The sequence below is a fragment of the Neolamprologus brichardi genome, chromosome 3 (assembly GCF_056152115.1).
Source record: "Neolamprologus brichardi isolate AB-2024 chromosome 3, ASM5615211v1, whole genome shotgun sequence".
Classification (NCBI taxonomy): domain Eukaryota; kingdom Metazoa; phylum Chordata; class Actinopteri; order Cichliformes; family Cichlidae; genus Neolamprologus; species Neolamprologus brichardi.
The window spans coordinates 40888132-40915618 of record NC_142106.1 but is presented as its reverse complement, the minus strand read 5'-3'; the positions used below and the strand labels follow the sequence as shown (position 1 = coordinate 40915618).

General features: G+C 41.1%; 1 protein-coding gene across 4 annotated transcripts in view; it reads right to left on the bottom strand.

Moving 5' to 3' along the window:
- LOC102788851 (protein phosphatase 3 catalytic subunit alpha) overlaps positions 1 to 25900 on the bottom strand; it is a 71679-nt gene extending 45779 nt beyond the window's left edge. For 3 of the 4 annotated variants that reach the window (XM_087837647.1, XM_087837649.1, XM_087837648.1), the window contains exon 1: positions 25607 to 25900. In XM_087837647.1, coding sequence (XP_087693773.1) covers positions 25607 to 25667 — 61 coding nt within the window. In that variant the 5' untranslated portion in view covers positions 25668 to 25900. The remainder of the gene's footprint in view (positions 1 to 25606) is intronic. The other variant, XM_087837650.1, reaches the window with a different exon arrangement.
- Between the last annotated feature and the right edge of the window lie 1587 nt (positions 25901 to 27487).

The following is a 27487-nucleotide window of genomic DNA, read 5'->3' as shown; positions in this document are numbered from 1 at the left end:
AGCTGAAAGCTGTTTCTGATATCTGAAAGTCATAATTATGATGCTGGCAAGCTACACGGAAATAAGCCTTGTTCTACCTACCTGGCAATTATTTTTCCCATAAATGCTATTTTGAGAATCTGTGTGACATTACACACGTTTTCCAACATCAAACATTTTAATGCAACTCATTCAGTTTCCTTTGTAAATTCAAACACGTAAAACCAAAATGTTTGAAGGAGGCGGATACCAAAAAGTCACTTTAAGCCAAATAAATAGTTACGATGCTTGAAATAAATCTTGAATAATACAATACGATGTCTTTGCTCAGGTGTCAGGGGTATTTAGAGATTCCCCCATCTGAGAGTGATTTACCAGAGGCCCAGGTGTGAGCACCTGCTACGCAACTCTAGCCTTTGGGGCTTTTTGACTCCATGGTGGCAAACGAGCAGAAAGCACAGCCCCTTGAGTTGTTGAACAAATTGAGTGTTTACATTCATGTGAAGTGTTCTGAACTTGATTGGGGGCATTTTTCAACTGAGCAGCAAGCTTTTAAAAATTACAGCTAGGCCACGAATCTGCAACATTATTAGCTCACAGATAATGATTGAAAAGCAGCACGAAAAAGAGTTTTTTTATTTGAAAAGTGCTACAAAATTTACATATCACACCCTGAAATTCTTTCGGATGTCAAATTTCATACACAGGTACACGTTTTCAACTTAGATTTCAGGTAAATACAGAAAAACCTTTTCCTTATAGCTGTCAATGTGACAACTTCTTATGCAAACTCGGTAAATTAAAGCCAGGAAAAGACAAAAGAATGACCAAAGCTGGCTTTCATGTTGGAGGGATACTTTCGGGGAATGAACCGGAGACTATAAGGATTAGTTGCTTCAATTGGCTAAACGTAATCCAACTGTCAAATGGGAGTAGAGAGTAAGGTGCTTAAATTATTTCCCTAATCCCACGCTGTTAGCCAATTAGGCAATGCAGGTAAACTCCCCAGGCTGTTTGCCACAACTGCGCTGCTGTTGAATTTGAACTGCATAAGAGGAAACCGGGCCATTTTTCTTTTTTCATTTGTACAGGAAAAAAGAAAAACACTGATTATGAGGAATGACAGTTAGCGGCAGGACAAAGCCATAAATCATTCATGTGCAGAGTGACGTACGAAATCTGTGTAACAACATACCTGACGGTAAACATATTGAGCTTATGAGGAAACTACATGGGAAAACCCTGTACCTACCAGCTGTAATAGTTATTTGGTTCCTGTAGATAATAATTAATAGTAAGTCAGTCAGTGAAAGAAGTAGAGCCCCCGACCCCCACCCCAAAATAACCAGTAACTGATGCAGTAACAATGGCAACCGGTGAGTTGATTTACAGAAATTTTGAGACTGATAGTCCCCAAACAGTGGAGCCACTGTGAATGTCGTGAGTGATCCCACTTCCCACCGAAGTGACAGAACATGACGCACTCTAAAATCCAAACACCAAAGACATTATTCTGGAATAAAAGCTGTGTGAAAGCTGCAGGTGCTGGCACGCTAGCAGCCTCTTAACACATCACCCTTCCATTTCCTACAGTCATGACAATGGAAACACTGTGAACTTTCCCCTTGTGGAATTTCTAACAGCTCCCTTATTAACAAGAGTAACACCCACATCTGCCAAAACACTACATGGCACGTTGTAATGATCAGTTCCACACTCTTAAGAAGAATGTGTTACTCCCATTTCTTTAGGACATGATTTTCAGACACTGTTCATCTGATGCACATTTTTCATTTTAAAAACGGCCCACCACTTCTTCTTTTGCCCTCCACTTGTCCAGTATCCTCAAGTTTTTTCAAAAACATGAAATGAGACATCCCAAGTTTTTGAGATTCCCAACATTTTATGGCAACCAAATTGTTATCTGTGACATTTTTCGTAGATTCAGCTAAAGAAACTGGAACAAACGATACGATTTGAAATCCCACTTGTGTGTGAAGTAAAACAGTTTTATTTTACTATTTCAAAATCTTAATATATTCAGTAACGGTGTGCATTTTTTAGTATGAGCACACTTTTTGCCAAATGCAACGGTCTGATTGGTCAGATCTATTTATTTGGAAATATCGAGCTGATTCAAAAATTAATTTAAAAAAATTGTAAAATAAAAACAATTACACTATGAACAGGTGACAAAAAATATTTTTAACGCATCCGGTGTGTAAAAGCATTAAGTCTGGCTCCTTGGAACCTAAACACAGAAATGAGGAGGGTCTCGAGGCTTTTGCACAGCAACGTATTACAAAAAAATGAATTTGTCTAAATAAATAAATAAATAAAAAACATGGATAACAACTCCATAAAGAAATAAATTTAAAAAAATCTAACATTTATTCTTCTCCTTTCATGAAAAAGAAACAAGAAAAAAATAATGGTGTCAGATATATATAATCATTATTTGAAGTAATCGGCTATTCCAAGTCTAAAAGAACAACACGGCAAAAATCTCTCTGATCCTTTTCCTCCCAAACCCAGCCTTTATCAGCGGTATCGGGGTTTTCCCCAGACAGCAGCTGTTGATTGTTGCAAATAATCTGGTGCATCTATTCTTCTTTTCTTACAATGCATTATAGCCGTGAGAGCATAAACTGACCTGCGGCGATGTGCCTGAAACCCAAGCATGAGTCAGAAATGGTCTCCATTAGCCGTTCACTTTTGCCTTCATTAATTTTAACATTTCTCTGTTCTCTTCTGTTATGTAACAGGGAAATTGCACTGCAGCCTCAAATCTGGCATGAGAAAGAAAGGATGAGAGAGCGAGAGAGAGTCAGAGAGGTTTTTTTTTTTTTAATTTAAAAAATATAAAACGCAAAAAGAAATCTGGACTCCGACTTCACTTTCCATGGTAATTTGTCTCAGATTAGTATTATAGTTTCCAAGGTAGCCGTTCATCAGGCATTTCATTGTAAGCCTAATAGACCTCTAAATGACTGAAGTGTGTATAAAATAAATTTAAAACTACAGTCAGGTTCACACAAACGGTATGACGGTATTTGATGTACCTCGGGTTTTAAAGTCATCCAGCTTTAGATCGCCGACCCCCGCAGCCACCTTCGTGCATCCAGCAATCATGATATAACTACACAATGCATAGCAGACATGCAGGTGTGAATTTTGAGAAAAATCGGCACCACGGGGTGCAGTGCAGCATAAACTGCTGAGAAGCAGTGGGAAGATAGGCAGCTGGAAATTGTGAGGTTGGTGTAGTTCACCGCTAAGGCAATCTTTTGGAGGAATGAGACAGCAGGAGGTGCGCAGTCATACGCTGTTGGACAGATCAGCTTGATTGGAGAAAGAGAGACAGACTGTTGCAGAGCTCACCAACCCCTGACTCCGTTTAATGAAGGACATGGAGTGCAACCGTTAGTCTGGACTGATCGGGCAGCTCAGGTCGCTACAATTGGTGCGCATCAATTTCCTTTTGGCCCCGGCAGCTTTGTGAAAGGTGTGTGCTAAACCTTAGACCGCAAACAGACGTAACGACGATCACGTTCGGTCTTCTTTCAGAGCAATTTCTGCAAATCAGAAAACTGCTGAGGCTGCTCACACAATGCAGTCATTTGATATCCAACTTGTGCCACTTAGAGACACCAACTGAACGATAATAAATAAAACTAAAGTCATTTTCAAACACAAACTGAATAATTTCAAACAATCTTCTTTCTCACATGTATTCACATGGTACTGGGAGTAGTTTGTGTGTGTTAGGTGAGGGGAGGACAGAGCAAGCAGGAGGCAGCACACACGATGCTCTGAGGAAAAGGCCACTTTCACACAGTGCACATGAGAAAATGGCTTAATTTTAGCTGATGCAGAAAATCATGCAGCATAAGCCATTACCTACTACTGTTGGACAAAAAAATATATAAAGCTGGCACAGTCTGAGCTGGACTGGGATGGAGGCCAACAATCAGCCATTTATAAAAGCAAAAAATCCATTAAAACCATAAAGACACAGCAGACTGGTGGCAAAGATTCCCAGCAACCTGTGAGAAATTCTTCCAATTCCACGTCCACAACCACTTTGGCATAGCACAGCATCTTACCAGCCGATGCTAAACTGAACCCCACAGAAACAGCTGACATGGCATGATGCAGCAGCGGCCCTCCCCGAGCGTGGGCGAGACTTGGGTTGTCATTTCCCACATCAAACCATCCGGGCCCCTTCCACCAGACAAGCCACAGCACCGGCATTTTCCCCTCCCTTAAGACTCAGTGGAAATCTCAGCATGACAAAAGAGAGCCAAGTCAGAACAAAGATTCAGGAAACTGTTTGTGAGTGCAACAGAAGGTCAGTTCATACAAAGTATAGAATAACAGAGTTCATTTGACTGCACAGCCAGACGTTATTATGCAAAAGGCGGTGCGGTGTCGGATCTGAAGCGCGATCTATAACTTTGCTTCCTTACCCGCACAAAGCAGCACTGACTACTTGCCAGATCCATTTGCCTTTTTGAATGACGGTACAGTGCTCTTTATCCTGAGGCAAGGTAAATGGCTGCCAGCGCGAGCAAGACCTCTGTGTAATGCATCAAGTGGAAACTCACTATCTGATCAAATGGTACATAAATACCAGCACCAGGTAAGACACAAAACCAAAGTAGAGTGCAGCAGTATGTTTAAAAAAGAAAAACAAAACAGAAATGCATCCAGCTGCACAACGTGAGATCACGCTTTGAAAGAATTGATTGATATGTTTTTGATTGATTGATATGTTTATTGATTAGCATTCAAATATCTCAGTGAAGACAGAACAAAGATTTACCACAAAGCAAGAAAGCATGAGACAAGGCTAATCAAAAGGTATTGGCTGAAGCATTTGCTTATTACGCCAACCCTTTTAACAAAAGATCTTTTAGCATGCAGCTCCTGTACACAGGGCTCGAAGCAAATAATAAAATTCAATTCAATTCAATTTCATTTATATAGCGCCAAATCACAACAAATGTCGCCTCAAGGCGCTTCATAGATACAGAGGGAAAAGCCCAACAATCATATGACCCCCTATGAGCAAGCACTTTGGCGACAGTGGGAAGGAAAAACTCCCTTTTAACAGGAAGAAACCTCCGGCAGAACCCGGCTCAGTGAGGGGCGGCCATCTGCTGCGACCGGTTGGGGTGAGAGAAGGCAAACAAAGCAAAAACAAAACAAACAAACAAACAAACAAGAAAAAACACCACCACCTTAGTAAGTAACTACATCAAAGCAAAAGAATCAAGAGGTTTTCTGTTTTTTTGTTTTTGTTTTTTTTTTTTTTGCTCTTTTCATTCTTGATATATATATTTTTCTAATACTCTATTTTTAAACATATTTTTAAACAAGGAAATGAACTACACCTTTTTAAATCACTGTCATAACTATTCCACAGGTTAACTCCTCTAACAGAAACACATCTCTGCTTTATATTTGTCCTTATCTTGTTTTTTTTAAAGAAATCTGTTCCCCTTAAGTCATATTGACTCTCTCTGACTTTGAACAGCTTCTGAGTACTGGGGCAAAGCAAGTTATTTTGTGCTTTATACATTATCTGTGCCATTTTATATTCAACTAAATCATAAAATTTCAGGGTATTCAGATTAATAAACAAAATGTTAGTTGGTTCTATATAGTTTGATTGGTTTATAATTCTTATAGCTCTTTTTTGCAACTTGAAAATAGGAAGAGTGTTCGTTTTATATGCATTACCCCATATCTCCAGACAGTAAGTCATATATGGAAGCAACAGAGTACAATAGAGTGTGTATAATGATTTTTTGTTCAGGACATGCTTTGTTTTATAGAGAATAGCAATGGTTTTTGACATTTTTGTTTTCACATGGTTTATATGAGACTTCCAACTCAGCTTATCATCAATTATCACTCCAAGAAATTTATTTTCGTACACTCTTTCAATTTCAATTCCATTAACCCTGATTTTAGATACATTTTTCATTTGTCTAGTGCCAAAAATAATCAATTTTGTTTTCTTTATATTTAATGATAACTTATTTACATCAAACCAGTTTTTTAATATATTTAACTCCTTTTCCGCTGTAGTCAGAAGCTGTTCCAGGTTTTTACCTGAGCAATACAGAGTGGTATCATCAGCAAACAATACACATTTTAACAGTTTGGAAATGCTACATATGTCATTTATGTATAATATAAATAATTTAGGGCCCAGCACAGAGCCCTGAGGAACACCACAAGTTACCTTCAACTGCTTAGATTTTACATTATTGAATTCGACATATTGATATCTGTCATCCAGGTAACTTTTCATCCACTTGTATGCTAACCCTCTTATGCCATATCTCTCTAGTTTATTCATTAATATAGAATGATCAATCGTATCAAACGCCTTTTTTAAGTCTATAAAAACACCAACAGTATATTCCTTATTATCTATAGCATTAGATATCCCTTCTACAAGTTCCATCACTGCCATCGAAGTGGACCTTTTCACTCTAAAGCCATATTGGTTATCACTTAGGAGATTATGCTTCTCAATATATTTATCAAGTCTATTAACAAATAACTTTTCTAAAATTTTTGAGAACTGTGGGAAAGAAAAAATGCTACACTGCAGTTGCAATATCTGCATGTGAGATTAACCTGCTATTGACAGTGCAGATTTTTTGGTTTGTTACTATCCCCCAGTTGGAAGCCTGTTAGTGATGAAGGATCCACTGCGCGTCTTGTATGCATAGAGGACGACTGCCAAGTGTTGAAGGGGCACAGAGTGTGCAACTCACTCTCCACTGATAGTCAGGGTTTGTTAATTAAATTACGTAACAACACTGAATTAGAGTGGGGTAGGAGTCCAGGATGAACAGAATGCATGAGTAGGCGGTAGGAAACAAAGGACATACTGTACAGCAGAAAACACCTCAACTTCACGTCATTTAGAAGCTGTTTTATTGCTCCGTTATTACACAGTTCGGCCCATTCGGAAGCTGGTTAACAGACATGCATACTGCACAAAGATTGAGACCCTGATTTACTAACAACAAAGAACTGCAGCACTTTAAGCACACCACAAATTACTTTCGCAAGGTGAGAAATGATCTACAATAACCCATCTTTCGCACACAGAGGTTGCAGTGTGATGTCTGCAAGTCACAGATGAGACTGCTGTATTCAACAGCTCTGTGTCTCTGTAACCCACCTGTAAAGCCTAAGACACAGTAAATCAATAATTCATAAGTCTGCGCTCCTAAGATTCGATATCTTTTATTAAGCTAACACAACATAGATTTTAGCTGCAGAATGACCCAAATGTCAGTCCACAGTAATAATGGAGTATATTTTTTTTATTACAAAAAGGATTTCAAAAAGAATATTAAATCAGCTACTGGCAAGAAATATAAGGACATAATGACACTTGGCTGATCTAGGTAGCCTTTTAAAATTTCCTTAATGGAATCTGCTGCTATGTGGGTGAGAAATGAGAAATTTCTAGACTGCAATTCTTCTTTTCTTACCAAAACCTGGTCGTTTATCAGCTGCTTATGCTGAAAACTGCAACAACTAAATCCAGAAGCCCAATATTTGTACGTCGGTCGACTTCATCTACTACCATTATATTATAAATCTTAATATGATGTTATATAAAGATCATGTAATGTTAGAACTAAGACTTTAGAAGGCCCGTGGGCTTCAGGGTTAACGGTGGTGGAAAGTGGTGTGAACCTCTTTGCTACGTATGGCTATGAACCCAGGCGAAACACAACATTTAGCACAGCATAGCTTTGAAGTTCAATGATACGAGTCTGCTGATTATATCTGTGTGCCATTATGGAGGTGTAGGCGTTATTTTTGGTTGGCTGAGGCAGGAAGGAGAGCAGGGCCAATAGCGCTCACTTTCCCAGAGAGGGAGAGTACGAGAAAGAGAAGCTGCATCAGATAAAATACTATACAGAAACATGCAACAACAAGAGGTGGGTGGGGCAAGCAGAACAGTCAACAAAAACTCAGCGGGCTGGCATCTCATCCCATGGAGATCTCCCAGCAGGTATTAAAGATTTCTAATGTTAACAAATGAGCAATGGTTCCCTTAAATTAATAATTTGGACTCCCGTACTGCTTAATGTGTCTCCTGCAATTAATAACACATTTCCGAACATTAGCAAAATGGTGTCTTTGCTTCCCTCAATTCATTCATTTAAATTAACAGCAGGTCAGCAGAATTAGGAGAAATTACACACAACTGTGTATAGAGTCCAGTCAGGGAGGAAAAGCACTCAAACTGTGCCTCATTACAAACAGGTCCTGGAGCTACTGATCTTACTGCATTTAAATTAACATTAATTTCATGCGTTAATATGACCACTTTTCGCTGGTCATCCGTGGCCAAGTGGAGCAGAAAAGCCACAGTTTGATCAATTTAAAAATAAACTGGGGCTGATTAGCAGCAATCTAAATCGAGCTCTTTGTTAAATCGAGTCTGAACGCAGCAAACAGACATGTCATGTTTTGGCTCTATTTTATCTTTGCATAACAAGTTTTTAAATCAACGAGATTATCCCGTACACATCTACTTTTCTTTCCTTCAGACAGTAGCTACAGCCTGGAGGTCAGTGTCATAACTAACCAAAGCTGCAAAGACCCCAACTTCCTGCTTTATTGCTTGCAGGGTGCCATTACTGTACTTTAAAGTGCTGCTGACCATCATCATCTGCTGCAGAGAAATGAGCTTTTAAATCGCGTCGACAAACAGGAGAGATATTAGATAAAAGTGAGTAAAGGGGTTGCCAGGGAAACAGTGCTGTAGAGTCTCGGTATTAATCTTTCATCCATCAAAATATTGGCTTAAAAATGAATTGCTGGCAGCATGTTATGTTCTGCACAGAGTCGATAAAGCTCTGGAAATTATATACATATATTCATGCTTAAAAATGACATGCTAGAAAAATGCGGTGAACACAAACAGGAGCGCGACGATGGAGCTGACGGCCGTTCAATGCAGTGGCATGTTTGTCCATCTGTACAGGAGGTTTCATCAGCGACAGTTATGCTCATTATTAAGACAGGTTGTGTACTAATAAGCCAGCCACACACCCCATACCTGCATCGGTCCTGCCATTTCTGTCAGGGTTATCAAAGACCATCCAGCTCTGACAGAAAATAGCCCTGAGCAGTGTTTTAGAGACCTGGGCAACAGCGAAGTCCGCATGAGAGGCAAGTGAACGTTGGTCCTGCTGTCGCCTCAACAGGTTTTAGATGAGAAATGCAGAAAACATTTGCAAAAGTAGGTGATCAAAATGCACCGGTACTCAGACAGCACTTAGTCAGCCTAAGTCTCTGATTAATTAGTGAGGTTAGGGCTGGAGCGTGGGAGGCTGACGTGGGTGAATGTAGGGGTGGATGTATATGCATGTAAGGATGGATAGAAAGGAGCAGGCAGTAGATACTGAGACGGGGTGGGGGATGGGGGTCAACAGGCAGTTTGAGGGATCTCCTACTGCAGCTTTTTTTGGTAGTGGTTGGGTGTGTGGTAAGCCGTCAGTGGAGCAGTGGATCAATGACACAGTGAGAGGCCACCAGGGATCTAGATCATGGCTGGAAAATGACTTCAGTTATTTGAAGCTGGACTGGGGGAAGGGCATGAGTCAGGGAGAGTGAAAGATAAGTCAATGAAATAACAATGGATGAAAAAAAAAGAAAGAAAAGAAAAGAGCATTTGCCAATCTTTTAAAAAAAAAAAAATCTATTCACCAAGTCACAGTCCAATAATGGGAGGTCCCTGTGTATTTGCACAATTTATTACCTACAGCAAATTATGAGCCGCACCCTGATAAAACAGTTCAACGTCTAGAAAGCTATACAGTCACACAGTGAGAGAGCTAGCATTAAGCCAAGGGCCCAGGTATAAGGTAAAACGCTTTTCACACTTCTTACAGGGAATCTGAACATCATGGTTTTTGCTACAAGTATTATATCGGACAATATATTTAGAAATGTATTTTTTATTTTGTCCTTCTTCCCTCTAACTTGGGATTTACATAATCGTATCAGATTATTTTTAACATCAAGCTAGAGCAGGATCTGCATAAACGTCTAATTTTTACATTTTCCAACTCATTTTTTTTGAGTGATTTATTTATTTATTTATTCAAAGTTATTTATTTTTGATTCAAAACTTCTTGTTTCTGTTCAAATCGTATGGTGTATATAATTACATTCATGTGTGTATTAGCAGGTAAATCCTACTTTTTTGCAATCACAACTAATCACAGCAATGACCTGTTTTTTAATTTGATATGAAATCTACTGAGACAAATGTACTCAAATTTGAAAAATTTAAATCAAACTGCAGAGTTGTTCTTTATTTTAATAACACAATGTGCTTTTCTGTGCTGACATGGGGCTCAACATCAAGCCAGCAACCCACTGCACGCATGGACTCACTAATCTAACATGAAGGTAAATAAAACTTAACCTAAGCAACCCATATACCTTTAAACACAGCACATCTCAGTATGCCAGAAGCTGCTTAACATTAAGTTTGCTACTACAATCCTGCATAATGTAACATTATAACAGCCTATAGCACATAAATATGAGATTGTGTTGTGCTTTTATTCCAGGAGAGCACCTTGGTCCTGTGCTCAGCAGATAAAAGTCAAACTCAAAGGAGCTACAGCTCTTCCCCTTTGAAATCGATTAAAACAAAGTCATTTAACAAGATCATTGTTTGTTGTGTGGGTGTATGTAAGAAGATTAGCTGGGATTATGTAAACACATCCTGTTAAGGAATAAAATGTGCAACGTCTTGTTTTGACTGAATGCAGATTCATTCAGACCTCAATCCTAACTTTGATATGATTCACACTGATTTCACTTGTACATCCCTGGACTTGTGCTAACTCCCATGATAAGTAGTTTATAGGTTTTATAGAAGCTTTACTTGGGAAGGGAAACGGCATAAGGATAAAAATCCCTGTATATAACACTTTAAAAGTGTACCCTATAAATATTTTGAACAACTAATGTGAACATAGGGGGGGAATTAATAGAGGATTTTAGAAATTGCTGCTGTTGTGTAGAAGTCACTAAAGGACAATGGGCCAGTGCAGAGGAAAAAAACTCCATTTAAAACTCGGATTTGCAGGTTTGTGGAGACGTTAACACTTTCTGGCATTTCCTCTGAAAGCCACTCTGACAGGCCCTGAAGAAGACATTCCCTGCTAGCTTTGCTGGCTCAGGCCTGCCCCCTCCTCCTCCTACACAATGCCGTGACACAGGATTAGCTTTCATTAGAGAAGGTGCTGTAATCAGCTTTGGAGCATAGCAGAGACGGAACAATGGAGGAGGCTGAAAGGATCTGGAAGACAGGGCGCTAAGGGTGCATGCTTTGCTCTATGCAAGTTCCAAATGCAACCTGTGGCACAGCCAGATAGATAAGCAATGCTGTGTGGCACCATCTATTCACCAGCTTAAAAACAAAAAGTTAACAAATGCAACATGCTAATTGCTTCTCTTATGTTTTTAGGGCTTTGACACTGCATGCAAGGTACTCTTCTGCTCTTGAGCACTTCAGAGGCAGCCAACGCCTTTAATTTTTCCTGCTACGTTTAATATTTAATGGGCTTAATTATTCATCTACAGGCAATAAGAGAAAGCTACTAGATATGTTCACATGCTTTAATCTACAAAACACCTAAGGCTGCCTCCATAAAAAGAAAAACTAACAAAGGCAACTCAACACAACTTCATCTAATGATATGTGATTACCCTCAAGGTCTTTCGTGTCTATTCTTTGACATAATGACAAACTACAAGTTCAACCTTTTCTTCGGGTGGTAAAGGCAAAGGTCATGCAGCTGAGAAGGGATTAGGTGGACGTGTTTATATTCCGGTCTGGACAAAAATCTGGCCCTGTACATCGACAGAACCGCCTTTGTGTCAGTCTCGCGCCACTCTCCACCATGCTGTCAACTGGCGCTTGTATTGGGAAGGACTGACGACATAGGTCTATGGAGAACATGTGTCCCCACTAACCTTGGAGAGCTCTGCGAGTGCGCCGGCAGCCACTCTACAAAGGGTTCTTGTTGGTGGCTTGTTCTATAAGTGCGCAGTGACAAGCAGACAGGTGGCTGGACAGGATACAGATTCACAGTGTGCAGATGAACCGGGGCTGGAGATGTTGTCATGAAAAAAAAACACGTGCTTGCTACCCCTCTATTCAAAGCACTGTCAACAGTTAAGGGCCTCCTTCAATGAAAAAACAAAAATAATCCACCCCAAAGAAATTATTAAATATATCAGATGCTTTCACATGCAACTTCTTTTCTTTTTTTACGTCAATTTAGCCAAGTCAAGGCAATTTTTTTTGCCTTGACTTGGCTGCTTTCCGTAACTGACATTTCTGGATAGCAGGTAATTCCAGTTTGTTTACATGTTTGTTTTGTTTTTTTAAGAGCCAAACTCTTACCACAACGTCATGCTACTTGGAAATTGTGGTTTGGCTGAAACATGCAAGACACTCCCTGAAAACCTGTACACAAGGTTCAAGCAAGATACTGAACACTGAACACGTTATCTATAGTGTTTTTAATTTAATCCCAATTTATTTTCTAATTACTGCATTCGTGTATTGCAGTTCATATACATTTTAAAACTTTTTAAAACTGGAAGATGTGTAAGAATAAAATGCATCATGTTTGCTCTACAAGTGACATGATATATTACTATTTACCCAGTCTTAGTTTCTAAATAGAAAGTAAATAAATCACTATTTCACTGCTTGTCGATATCAGCTGTAGAGATCATTATTGAAGCTGCTTTGCCAGACCTTTGTAAAAATTTCTAAACACATATGAACCTTTCGAAGAGAAGTCTGAAAAGGACACATTTGCTACACACATTAAGTCTCGTTAATAGAGTACATTCATGAATTCTTGAAAAATTGGGATCATATTTATATACAACACTGTGTGACATTTCATCTATCACCTGCACAACAACATCAAACATCCAACTGCAAATCTATACATATGACACAGTGAAGAATCTAACTGGATACGGTGTTATGTAACGTGAAACAATATGGAGCGCAAATCAATAGCGAAATGCTTTTACGTTCCAGAAACTCCAACTGACTTCAGTGTTTTCTGTACTCATTCACAGCTTGCCTCAGAGATAATATGCCTCAACAGGCGTGATCGCACCTCCCAAGGAGGGCTTGTTGGCAGCCGCAATGTTGGCATTTCTAGAATGCAATTACTAGACACATACAGAGGGGTTGAGGCCAGTCTATATTTGCAACCACACTTGGTAAACGGAGCATACCAGACCTGAGGCTGACCCAAATAAAACAGAGCCTGAGCTGTAGATAACATTCCTCATCATTAATTAACCCCCCCCCCCCCCCCCACCCCCCACTCTTCTCAGCTGGGGACGCTACCTGTTTGATTTAAAAATGAATACCGCACTGCCAACTATCACAATGATGTGTGGACTGGGGAAAACCCTCCCCGCCACACAAGAATAGCTACATCTCATATGTGAAAAGCATTCCTCCATGCCGTGTCAAAATAACTAGGATGGGTCAGAAATGGCAAACAAATTGCTTCAACTTAAGTACTGAAAGTATTTATAGCAAAGAAATAATACTGAAAGTATAAAGTACTTATATTATAGCAAGGATTTTTGTGGGATCAAGCATTTGCATCCAAGAGGTCCATGGCAGAATTTTTATTTCTGGCAGACTGACCGTGGTTTTTCAGGGGACAGGTGGTGAGGCAATGGGATGGCGCAGCCAGCCACCTCCTCCCACCTCTTGCCAAGTCAACAAGGCCCCTAAGAGTTCCCTTCCTTTCCCATTGCTTCCTTCTCCCCCTTACCCACGCCCACCTCTCAAGCCTATCGCTGTTTCTAGGCCAAAATTGTGTGGGTGTGGTGGGTTCTCCTGCCAGCAGGGGTACCTGACTGCCAAGAAAGAAAAGCAAAAGCAGCACGTGGCTGGACTTGGAGAGAGGATGGGCAACAAAGGAATTACATCTCTAAAGACCAAAGGAATTCTGAGTCAGCACGAGCAATAACTCCACACTAACCACGCACACGCATCTTGTCTCGCCATTGTTAGCACCCCAGAGGAGCTCTATATATCAGGAGAATCTGTGACGAAGCTCCTGAAGTAGCTGCTGTTATGCAACTCTTCTGGGCTAAAAGTGACTATAAAGTAAATCATCCTTCCCTGCTGCCAGCCTGACCCCCATATAGCAGAGGAAGCACTTTAAAAACTCACTAAAGGAGTATTATGCTGAAGCACCATCTGTGCAGGCTTTGCTAGCAGCCGTGAGATTAAAGGCAGTTAAAGCATCGCATTGAAAAGCCATCCGCCAGCCAGCATCCAATCAAAGATGAGCGCATAAGCAATGGACAGCGCCTTTATAAGACTGAGCACTGCTGGGTTGTGTGGATCAAACAGCAGTGTGCGGCCTGGGTCATGCCCCTGATCCCTCTGGGACAAACAGGGCTGCTCCAAGGTTCATGTGTTCTTGAGGATCAGGTCACAGAGTATGTTCAGCTCACTTGACAGCTTGAGTGCCTGAAGGGAGTCTTGACTTTCTTCTATTGCACTTACATTTTCAGATCAGACACAGTAAGGTCAGTTTTTTCCCCTCTAATTATTAAAAAACAGTTTCTGGGTTTCCCCAGAACGAATCACGCTGCACTGTAAATGCTGAACAACGTCCATGTTTACATAAAGAAAGAGGAAAAACACTGGAGTTAAATTTCAGGTAAAGGTTTCAGGTTTGTCGAAAGACAAACAAGGACAAAACGCACTGTCACATACCCTGGGCAGGGTGTTTACGTTATCTGCTGCTCTAACACACTATATTTACTTTCATCAAAAGCAAACAGGCTTTAATAGAGACATCCCATGCAGGGCTCCAGCCCAGTACTGTGGGACTGCATAAAACTGTACTGTGTTTGCACCATCTGTTGGGCTAAAATGAAGCCTTTGGCCCTCTTAACTGCTGGCTGCAAAACAGAAAGTACTCGACTTATGTTTAATTCAGCTTAAAACTATTGTCTTGCATCCCTGCTGTCGTGGAGTGTTTGAAATAAAATAATAACCATGAATTATGAGCAGTGGAGGCTAAATGCTAAATTGAGTCCACACTTCTAATTACTGCTCAAGTGTCGCTTAAAATTACTTGGAGATACACAATCTGCTGGATGACCAGCTGATTTGTACCTCAATTTGGCCGTCCCCTAGGCTTACCACATTCCTCCCGAGGGATCGGATTACGTTCTATACAGGGAGACGGGCCTGGAGCGTGGGTCTGCCACAGTTGAGCAGCAGCCTGAGCAAGCAAGTGCGCAAAAGGGAATGAAAGGAAATGCTGAATGAAATACAGACGGTGGCCTAGAAAAAAAACACTGCAGTCACGGCTGAAAGCAGGAATGGATGAAGTGCAGCTAAATAGAGGAAAAAGACAGTAATATAAAATATACTGCTGGAATACCAGACAGAGACAAAAATAAGTGAGCAGGTAAAACAAGAAAATAATCGGTCTTGTACAGTATGTCTGACATTTCTACAAGAAACAGGAAAAAAGGCAAACTGTGAAACTGTCGAGCCTCGGCAGCAAAGCTGTCAAAGACATCGTACTCCTTAGCATTCTTGAGACTGTGTGACATGAATGTGGACATACCCAAACCTGCAGCGCAGCAGTAACTGTGCACCACTTAGCTGCTGTGTCACTCTGCAACCTTACCAGTTTATGTGGGGGCAGGCTAGTATGAAAGGCTTGCATGATATACAAAAGCAATAAATAGGCTGCCAAGAGCATGACAGCAAGGGAGCATATGTGTGTAGGACTGGGGTGCGACAACGGTATTAATTACCAACAAAAGATCACATCTTTGGCTCGGGAGTTCACATGGAGTGAAGATTAGCTGAAACAACACGTCTCCCACAGTTTCATGATTCAGTTTTCACTAAATTTAATACACACACACACACACGCACGCACATATGCAGGCATGAGACACACACAAAAATGAGTGGAATGAGAGGTTCCTCCTCCATCCTCGCATCCGACGCTTTTCAGAGTCGTCACTACACGATCCTGAGAACACACAGGCACACGAATGAACACGCACAGCGGTGACTGCTGACTAGTGCATCAGCAGCAGTTTGCTGAAAATCTCCCTGCATGCAAATCAATAAAGCAAAAATGGAACTGCTCCTGAGTGGCAAGCCCAAAAATATATGTATATTTATACCCTGAGTGCAACAGGGAATAGGATGCACAAATGAATGGTCACTGTAATGTATGGCACTCTGGTGGTGTTTGGACAGGCACATAATCAGTCGGAGCCATGGGACACACTAACCTCGCCGCAATCTGGCTAGCTGAGGCATATTGTGAGTTCAGACTAATGGGATATCAGTTTGCCCTATGATTGGACTCGATTTGACGTGGCAACAGCCGAGGCCAAATTCTGCCTTGAGTTACTGCCAAAGCTAAGGTCTATCATGGAACTTAGAACAAGATACTTGCAATTACGTGGAGAGTAATCCCAGAGGAAATTTACTGGAGCTTTTCGAATTGTCTCTGGGGCCTAATTCAAAAGACAAAACAGCAAAGGCAGGGGAACATTATGTGTGTATATATATGCCACCTCTAGAGCTGGCCTAACCCCAAGCCCACCCCTCCCGCCTCACCAACAGAGACACATCACAGTCACGACTCTGGCTTCGGTCAGCCTCTGCAATGTTTTGAGTGAGTGGGCCAGCCAGTGGTCCTCCTGCTCCACTCTCCACGTGGGAGGAAGTGACTGAGTGGCCTGAAATCATCAGCTCTCGGGCAAACTTAAAGCCTCTTTGTCCTTTTTTGAGCACAAAAAACAGCTTGGCAGTAAAACTGGAAAAACAAATGAAAAAAAATGTTTCACAGGTTTGAAACATTTGCAGGTGAAAACTTGAAGTAATATCCTGAAGGCTGTATTGATAAAGCATTTCAGCCAAAATCATCATATCCCATTAGACAAATGCCAGTCTCACCAGACAACTTCCTCTCAGGTCAACACGGCAACAAGCAACGACAGATTTTTTTTTTTTTTCCAGAGGTAATCCAAGATAAGCACACGCCAAATTCACCAGCACATGGAATAAGAGGGTTAATTTTCAGCCAGGTGGTCTATAATTAACGCGTGTGAATGAGGGTAAATAAACCTTGGGGCCTCGACTCACCTCCAGCTGTATTTGTATAGCTGGAGTTTCTCTCTCGTCCACAAGCTGGGTACTTTAACACCTGGAAGAACAAGGGGGGAAAAAAAGGTGCACCAGGATCTAACGCACCAAGATCTACCATGAACCTACACAGTACAGCCACGTAGCATGCAATGTGCTTAAACACCCATCAGTAATTAACGATCTTCTCAATGAATATAATTTTTGCAAAGCAAAAATGTGCAGAAAACGTGCAGAACCCAGGAATAGCTTTGACTTTTCTCAGCAAAGAGTGAAAATGAATTGTTTTCTTTGTTTAAATTCCTTAAAACTAAATCGCATTATCCAACACTCAGGCAGAAACATAAATAAATATTTCAGTGTGTGTGTTCTTGTTACAGCCTTACTGAAGTATATACATAAAATCTGATGATGATTAATTAAAGATGGAGTTTCTCGTCGTGTAAAAGAAATCTCGAGCGCTCGCTGAAATAAAAGGATTAATAACAAGGTGAGGGAGGATGGTGAGTCCACTTGGATTCTTTCATTAATTTAGCTAGACAACTGGAAGCTGCTACATACGGTATTTAATACGAGAGCCACAGATACTTTACTCTCCTGGTTCATAGCTATGGGTCCTGGCCTGGAAAATGTCAAACTGCATTTTTAAGGCCTGAAACTCGTCACTGGCCACTGGGGCAACATGTCTAAATTCTGATGCCATGTTGGCTGATACTGCTCCCGGTGCTTCCGTGACGTGCCAAACCAGACCGCTGCCAAAACAAACACTACAGTGGAATGCTACACCCAGAAGGCAACGAGGAATTCTGCGTAAAATCCTGCTCTGCTACGACAGCATGATCAAAACAGGAAGCAACGGTTCTTCTCAGTCTTCCTGTGAAATTTGTCCTTTTTCACGGTGTCGAGCTGACGAAAAAAGCAAACTGGAGCCATCGTATCAGACTTCCTCATAGCTGAGGTTTACCTTTCCCCGATAAGTCATAATGATGGATAAAATATATGAGTTTTACATCTGCTGAGTTTATTGTATGCTCTCTGGTGCAAACTCCAATGTGCTGGAAATGAAAAGAAAACAGCATATCCATCTCGTCTTCAACAGGTCACATTTGCATTAGCCTCAGTATGTATACGTGTGTGGGTGTCAACCAGTGCAGATGCTACTATGATAACAGCGAGATGCAATTGCAAACAGGCATTAGCCATGACACACTGTGTACCCTTCCCGTGTCATTCCCCTCCTGTGCACGCGCTGAGCTGATGAGCGGGCATAAAAGTTACAACATCCCTTTCCCCTGTGGATGGCTTTCTCCGCTTACTAATCTACCATTTACAGGCAACCAGCAGATGGCTTTACTCATTCTGCTCGTATTTAAATACAAACAACTGCCTGGCCCAGCACAGGAGAGTGTGCGACTGTGTTTGCATCTGTCACACAGCACCATGCAGGGGCTTGACCTAATCCAGGAAGTCGAGTCTCCCATTTAGCATGCAGGTATGTTTTCACCACAAGGAAACTCCTCTGCTAAATAGCGTGGCATGAAAACTGAGGCCAAAATACTGTGTGCGTCTACACGCGGGATATTTGTCCTAGATAAACACATTACTGCAGAGAAATTGTATTTGGACTCACAAAACATTACTCAGGGTAGTGAAAACTGTCTCATGCACAGAGCAGTTAAAGGTGGCCATGTGTGCGTGTACATGCAGGTTCAAATATATTAAGAGACTGCGATTCTTTGTGCAGAGGATAAAGCTGGAGGTGTTAACCTTTATCTGTAACTGATACATTCATTCACTTATGCAGATTCAATTGCATTTACGCTGCAAAAGAAAATAGACTGTTCTGACTTTAGCAAACTCACATATGAAATAGATCAAACTGTTGGCAATTCTCAAACTGCTTTTGTATTGTCCCATTCCTTAAATTAATAAAAATAATGAACTTGATCAGCTGCTTCTCCCATGAGTCTCTCAAAACTGAACTCCAACCTACAATGTCCTGGCCTGCAGTCCTTGTTCTGCAGCCTCTGTGAGTTTGGCATGAAATGGCAGGTCAGGCTTTGTCATCATAAAACTGTGAAGAAATATATGGACGTAGCTACTGTGATGTCACCCACTGGTTTCTGAAGTCCCATTTTGAAGCTGTTACCACCTTGCTGTTTTGAAACCAGATGTGAGACGAGAGCGGGCGAACCTGATAGCAAAACCGCACTCTTGTGATGGACAATGCTCCTTTTTCAAACGTAGAATGACCAAAATTCACAAAATGAACTTTAGGTTTTATTCAGTTTGACCCGTAATGTGTGACTGAGCCCTTAAAGTTATCAGGAAAGTGTCTACTGAGGTCAAGCATGAGGGCCGTTTTCCCATAAACCTCCACAGGACCTGAAGTTTTGCTGCAGCCGCAGCCATCGCCTCCTGCTGGTTATTAAAAAGAGACAGGTCGTCTACACTTTTCACACCCACAACTTCAACCAGAATTTATATTATCTATCGTTTTCCTTTAGCAGGATGTGGTTTGAGTGGTCATCCGGTGGGCTGCAGCTTGTTTCCACAGCAGAAAAAAAACTAACGTTGCCACGACAATTTGAATTATTATAGGGTGTGACCACAAGATAAGCCTCTCACTGAAGAAGCAGCTAAATGATATCTAAGACCACCAAAAGAGTAAAGTGGCTGGCGAGGCAGGATGCAGGAATAATACAAGGCAGCTCGTTAGCAGATTTTCAAAATAGAGAATGCGGCGATTATCCATAAAGTAATCCAAATTCATCGTTCTCACACACATCGTGCTCAAATAACTTGCCGAATACAGATGGGTGGCCATTAATTTATCTAAGAGGCACATCCGTGGTGAAGTTTATGAGTGGGAAACAGCTCAACATAGTTACATGGAATTAATTATACTTCGGTCTTTAGTGTTTTGCAAACCCCCGAGCAATTACTTCATAGCCGAAATACAGACTCACTTGTTTTCCCAGCATAAGTTTGTCAAATTGAGTCATAATTTTAACTTACTAAACTGTTACTGACAAAATGCAACAAAAAAAGCACAAAATTACTCCCACTCAAGTCAAATAACAATTTAGCAGCTTGCCGATTGAACTGAGTGTTGTTCAGCCAACGACGCACGCTCTTTGACAAAACTTTTTCCCCAATTTTTGCTAAACATAAGCTACCAAACACAGATGTTTTTTTAATGTAAATTCTACCAAAATCTGCTTTCTCAATTAACTTTATGTGTCCAGTGTTGCAGCTAACGTCCATGCCTGTATACACGAGTGTGCAGACGCGGATGCATATAAAAATTTAGTGTCTTCGTAGCCTGTCCATGCTCAGCCCTCCAAGTAGAAGTCAAAGTGAGAAAGCAGATTTACTGCTCTACTAGCCTCTAATATAACCCAGCCACCCGACTGCTCCCAGTTTACTGGGTTAGCTTCTCCTCCCCCACACTCATTGTACTGGGAGCGCAGCCTGTAGTTACATGTGTTGCAGACACTATATTGATTGATTTGTGACTGTTCTGCAACCAACTCTAGAGAGGGATCCAATGACACATAACTCCTGCCTCTGCTGCAAATGGCTTTTGTTAGCCACTGTAGCTCACGGCAGCAGCAGCAACATGTGTCGGTGTGTATATGCTATGAAATGGGAAAAAAACTGAGGATTAACCCCAAAAAACCATTAAACAGTGTTATAGTCACTGGGTCACAGATGCTACTCTGGGTATTTTACATTTTTTTTACATTTGGTGATTAAAAGGCACCTTATGAAGAAAGCAGCTACATTAAAAAGCCAAAGTAAAACAGCTTCCATCAAGGTATAAGCTACAGAACTGCTGCTTATGAATGTGTACTGGTTAGACAAGTGTATCAACAGCACAAGTTCAAAGGATTGAAAATCCCCAAAATATACTCACAGGCTTAGCAACAACCTGAAAATGCAAAGGTAGGTAAACACTTTTTCTCCCCTCGAAAACCAACATCCATTTGTTCACATGAATTAGCAAGAGCAGCAGCTAATGCATGGAGTCAGATTACAACCTCTGAGCAGAGCTGCCTTTATCCCCCTATATGGAGCTTAATCTGTCCAAATCCGCTGCTTTGCTGTGCCCCAAATCCACAACAGAGCCTAATTCCTCTTTAATCTAATGAGCAGTAAAGGTGCACTTACTCTGGTTTGGAATACCACAGACCGTATATCTTACTGTTGTACCACAACAGAGATAGCGCAGGTCTTCCCTTTCAGGCCATGATGCAATGCATTGTTATCAGAACCATCAAATCTCAAAAAGAAAAAAAGGAAACCTCACAGGAGATCAGACAAGCACATACATGACAGGCACCAATAGCTAGTTCGGTTACCTTGCTGCAGCTATGGGAGACATTTCAGAGTTGAGCTGAGTGAGTGGACTGCTGTCAGAAGATTCAAAAGGTGGAGGAGGTGGCCCACCCTCCCTCAGGCTCCTAACCCCAGACTTCTTCGCATGCGAAGGAGATATGTCAAGGAATTGGAAAGTGGCGGCCCTGATGACTTATGAAACCTAGGAAAGTGACCTACTAACTTTTTTTCTCAAGAGTTTAAAAGCAGAAAGCAAAAACTAAACCTTGCAAACTCATTGTCTGGAATAACTCAGAAAGCTGGCACTGAAACGCAATGCAAGACAGCAGCTGGAGCCTCCCAAACTCCTTTTTGATCGTGCACAGTTAATATATTTTTTTATTTTTTTTAGATCAAGATGATATTTCCTTCCCAAGATAATTAAACTAGACTTGGTATGAAATTGACAATTTGACATTTAAGTGCCTGCTCTGGAGCATCGGCTCGAGCAACCCACGGGTCAGCTGTCTGACCAATCGCAGCCTTAGATTAACTGCTGCTCTCACACACTCACACAGGAGCAGCTACAATCTGTTTGCTGTCTCATGAGATGAAGAAATAGAACCACTCACTGCAACTCTCCTTAAAAAAATAACTTGATCACAGAAATGTTGATTAATTACTCACAAACCTACTAACCCAACATTATGTTTAAGCTCCCAGAGAATGTTTTTTGTATCCCACTACACTTAAGTGAAATAAAATAATGGCCAAAAGTGCCTCTCTTCTTCTATTAACGCTTTCAAACGGGTTCTTTCTATTCATTAGTAGCAGCACAACTTAACAGAGTGTAATGTATTTGTCTCATCACAACACATCTCTGCAACTCCAATTTAATTAAGACAATTTGATGCCATCTTTATTGCTTTGTCTCCGTCTCACAAAGCAACAAATGTACGTCCTTACTCCCTCTGAATAAAAGTGACTGCTCGCAAGATGAAGAAATTATGTGCCAAACCAAAGTACGAGTGGAAGGTAACACAAACGTCACCGAAATTTTTTTTTAAAATCCCAGTTGAAATTTTAACATTACAAATTACAGACAGAGCAGACTGGCACAGGTTTAAAATTATAAACAACCTCGATGGTTATAAATCACCTGACTTTCTCACAGCAATCCTATTCCCATGCAAACAAACCTGATGACAAGGTTTATGAATTGTAATGAGGAAATATTACTCAGAATGACAACACCTCAAGGAAAATTACTCACGACTGGTAATTTTATAGCTCTGCAATACACAGCGCTTGTACTCGATTAGAAAGAAACACTGTGATGGCACACAGGTCGCTTTATGAGCACGATGCGGCGGGTCTGTGTGCAGGTGATCGCACGTAAGGCGAGGATCAAGTCTGTGGCATTACTTAATGTTCTGTTCTATAAATGACTCGGCTTTCCAGCTGGGATCAGTGGCTGGCATCGCGCCGCTGTCACCACCGCCGTCTCTCCAGCCCACGCATGTCTGAGCATGGGGGCCTCTTCTCAAAAGTCAAATGTCAGATGTTATCCATCCCCAACTCGCAGAGAAGCACCCAGCGCACCGCTGGGGGCTCGGAGGCCCAGTTTCTCGGTCGCTGATGGAAAAACACTATTAGTGCGCTTGCTTTACTTTGGCGTGCTGAGGTTGTCACGACTGCACCATGACAACCATATTACCAACTTTTTATGTGACATTTCTACATCTTTGCTTTATACAGTGCTGGACAAAACTCAGCAATATCAGTATGTAAACAGGGTTTTCAAAATAAAAGACTAAATGACTCATTAGTCGATAATGAAAAAGCTTTGCTGTTAATTGTAGCAAAATAAAACAAAAAATCATGACCACGAATTCTGACAAAATAATCAGGATTACCATAAGACCCATGATAATCCTTATTTAAACTCCACTTAATTAACCGAGCATTAAAAAAAAATGGTCATCCAGTGATGATCCACCAAGCATTATATACAATATTAAAAAAAACAGCTACAAACACAGTCAAGTCTGTTGAAATATATACTGGAAATTGCTCACGTGTTTATTCCTGCAAGTGATGAAAGCACAAGAAAAATTAAGCAACTTCTCTCGCCTTAGCTGATTAAACTCAATTACTATGCAGCGCTGGCTTTCAGGAGCATTATGATAATGCATTTTGAAAACAGGTGGATGCAAAGCACTTATGATAAGTTGGACTGACACCTTGTAGCACGGCAAGCTAGGCAGCTGAAAACAAATTACTTCACACCTATAGCCTGCAGTTATTTTGGAGAGGTGCTTTGTACACAGCTAGCGCCTGTGTTGTCATAATACTGATGCATTACCAAAACACTGAGTCCTCGAAACTAGATGAATGAAAAATGAGCAAAATTACTTTGTTGAGCTTGACACAAGGTTTAAAAGTGAGCCACAGAAACCGGCCTCCGAGATTAACTGACAGGGCCCTCTAACGTCTAATCAATACATTTCAACCCGATTAATATCCACAGAGCCGAGCATGAAGATCTGGCATCTCCTCTGCATGACAGAGGAAGATGTAGCTTCAGATCCATGCAACAAGACCGGTCACCCAGTGATATTGTTGTCTCTTTAAAACTTATGCTTGTCACATATATTTTTCATTAGCCTTCAAGTTGGTGGAGACTGTAGGGGTATGATCTCTTGAAATATTCATTACAAAAAGCACCCAAGACATGCAGTGACTCTTAACACTCAACCCCTTATTTTTTTGGAGCAAAATGTAGCTGCAAAAAAATGGCTGCAGATATCTTTGTGAAACGTTTTCTTCTGTTTCAAGTGTCAAGTCCTAAGTCCGAGATAGCAACACGGGAGAGCTGTATTCCTTACTGAGTTGAGCAACCAGGTGCACAACCTCGTCTTTTAACACAGAGTCAACAATCCCAGACTGACTCATTCCAACTTTCTTGCATAAATCTTGACGTTTAATGCTCAGAGATGATCCAATCATTTCAATCGACTGAACTCAACCAGCTAAACTTGAATAAAAATCACTCAACAGTCCCCTTGTGTGTGTGTACACTGTGATCCCTGCACATCCCTGTTGGGCTGGAGCTGCAGAGGATTTTGGGGGGTTGTAACTAGTGCCAGCAAGCAGGAGTAAACACATTCTGTCATCTCACTTGTGTGGAAAAGCTTTTGTCTTCCAACAAGAGAAAGGAGGAGGGGGGTATTTTTCACTTTGAAGTGCCCACATGCGAACACAGAAATAGGCTTGAATGCTGCAACTTAAGTACACATGAGACGTCAAGTGACACGAAACTGGGCAGGCTGCATTGCTCCTATTTCGAGGGAAGGCTGCCTCGATTATGATCTTTATTGCATTCTTATGGTAGACTGCAAAGGTGGAATGTCAGACGTGTAAACACAGAGTGCAGGAAGAACCACCGTGTGTGACACGAACAAAGCACACGATGAACACCCCCAAATGTGAGATTACAAAATAGACGACATCAAGCAGTATTATGCAATGGAGAGAGGGGGAGAGAGAGAGAAGAGGAGCCTTGGTATAACTGTTTGACGATGCATGCAAAATGAGGGAAAATCGCCCTTGGGGTTGAATGCAACGGTTGTGCAACATCTGCATGCATACTGTAAACCTGTGCACTGTATATGAATCGAAACGCTCATGCATCTGTCACACCGCTGGTAGTGTGCTATTCACTAATAATAGGGGGGAAAAAACAGCAAAAAAACCGAGTATTTACAGACGAGCGGCTGTACCACGTCTAACGCCTCGCGCACAGACAGTGACACATTTCATGCTAAATTCTTGCTCTGGTCTACAAACTGGAGTTACCCTCACTTCCTAGTTTACTGCTGCTGTCATAGCTCGGCTAACACCCTTCTTCCTCCCTAGCCAGCAAACAATTTTTTTTCGACTACATTTGCCGCCCGCTGTTGCTGCGACCGTGAATTCTTCAAGTCTGCTTGTGCTGGTCAGACCCAGAGCTGTGGTAGCGTCTCGTTTCAATATGACACGAAAAGCAACACTTACATTTCACCACCCTGTCCGTCGTAGATAACTTCGGTTCATCATTCGGCTTGTTTTCGGACATTTCCAGTGTGATATAAAATTAAGATAGGGCAGAAATGAGACTTAAAACGGTCCCTGCGTTGCTCTTGCCGAACAACTCTTGAGTCTATCCGAGGAAAGAGACCGCAGTGATCTCACTCGGTCCTATCAGCGGCCAAATATACTTGCAACAGGGTTACAATTTCACTGCTGGTGCTGTAGGAGCAGCTCTGTCTGATTTACTGTTACTCTGTATCAAGTTGTCTCAACGCAGTGTGCACTCAAACGTGCTGACTCGAAAGACCCGCCTCCTGGTGACAGCGGCTTCGCCCATTGGTCGAGATTGACAGTTTGCCTATGCCCGTACATCCACTTTCATCAAAGGGCTGTTTCTGTGTCAGTCTGGTATTAATAACTGGTATGGATAAATATGAATGTATGCACTGGTTAAAGTGCACAAATAAACAGTCCCTAACGATTTAAATTTTAAAAAAGATAAAAACTGAAACATTGATTGGTGAAACAGCTGGAAATTAGCTCTCAAAAGATTTACACCTGTTTAGCTAGCTTTAAAAATATATTATCAAGTCATTTACACACAAAACAAAACAAAGCAGATTTGAATAAAAGTTTAAAAAAAAAAGTCTCATTGCATATTGTGATGTAAGTAAAAATTCAGAAGTAAAATCTTATGAGATTATAGCAAAATATTCTCACAGTAACTGAGAAGTAAAGGATTCCTTACATCAGATTCTCCATGTGCATCCTCTTGCAGCAACCCTGGGACAATAAATCAATATTTGCAAAGATAGCATGTGACAAAGTGAAGAAAAAGAATTCACCTTTGACCCTTAAAGTGAAAGGTTCTCATGACTTTGTTATGCTCCAGGGTAATGTGGTTGCCAGGTTTGGGTATACATGTTCCCCAGAGGGAACGATCAAAGGAAATCAATATAAAACTGCTCCTATTGATCACTTTAATGTCAGTAACCCCTCATCTACAGATTATGAGGGGCAGTCTTCACAGCGACTGGATCTCAGCCCAGCTGAACACATACGGGAAAGACCTTTTTATACTGATTTTTCTTTATATTTTTCACCTGTCTGTACCGTGCCCTATCTAACAGACACATTTTCTGAAAATAAAGAAATTAATTAATTAAAAGAAAATGATAGGAACATTCATTGTTCCATGAAGGTAAACCTTTTTTTTTTATTTCAACTACTCTATGTCTTTCCCACTGGCACCACCCTCAGGACAGGATCTGCAGCTTCATGTGTTTGTACACAGTGAGTCATTGAACTGAGGTCAAGTTTAAGGCCATTTTTATTTGACTGCATGATTTTGGGTACTTGTCACTTCATTGTCTACTATGTTCAGCTGGGCTTCCTCCAAATGCAGAATAGTTCATACAGAATACAATAGTTTTCTGTTTTAGTGGTTTCATCAGCGTTGTTTTTTCAACAAAAAAATAACAATAATAAAAACAAATGAATAAATCTGAGTGAACCAGTCTGGATCTGCGTGTACAGGAACAGGAAGATCTGTGGCCGGTGAGTCACCAGATAGACGTTGCCAGTGATTTGCATGAAGGAGACCTCAACTTTCACCTGCTCATTTTCTCGACTTGTACGTTTCAGTTGCCCCTTTAACACTCAAAGGGCATAAACGGCTGCAAACTGCTATTAATGAGACACCTGTGTGGTATGAGTCAGTTGTTTGGCAGGTGGAGGCAGTTAATGAAGCCCTAACTTTTACATTTCTCTCAATGAGAAGCTTTGCGCGTGGTAGGTCAGACAATCCTTTTCTTTTTTTTTAACTTCTGGCTGTACGGGAGGCATTCACATCAGATCATTAATTTT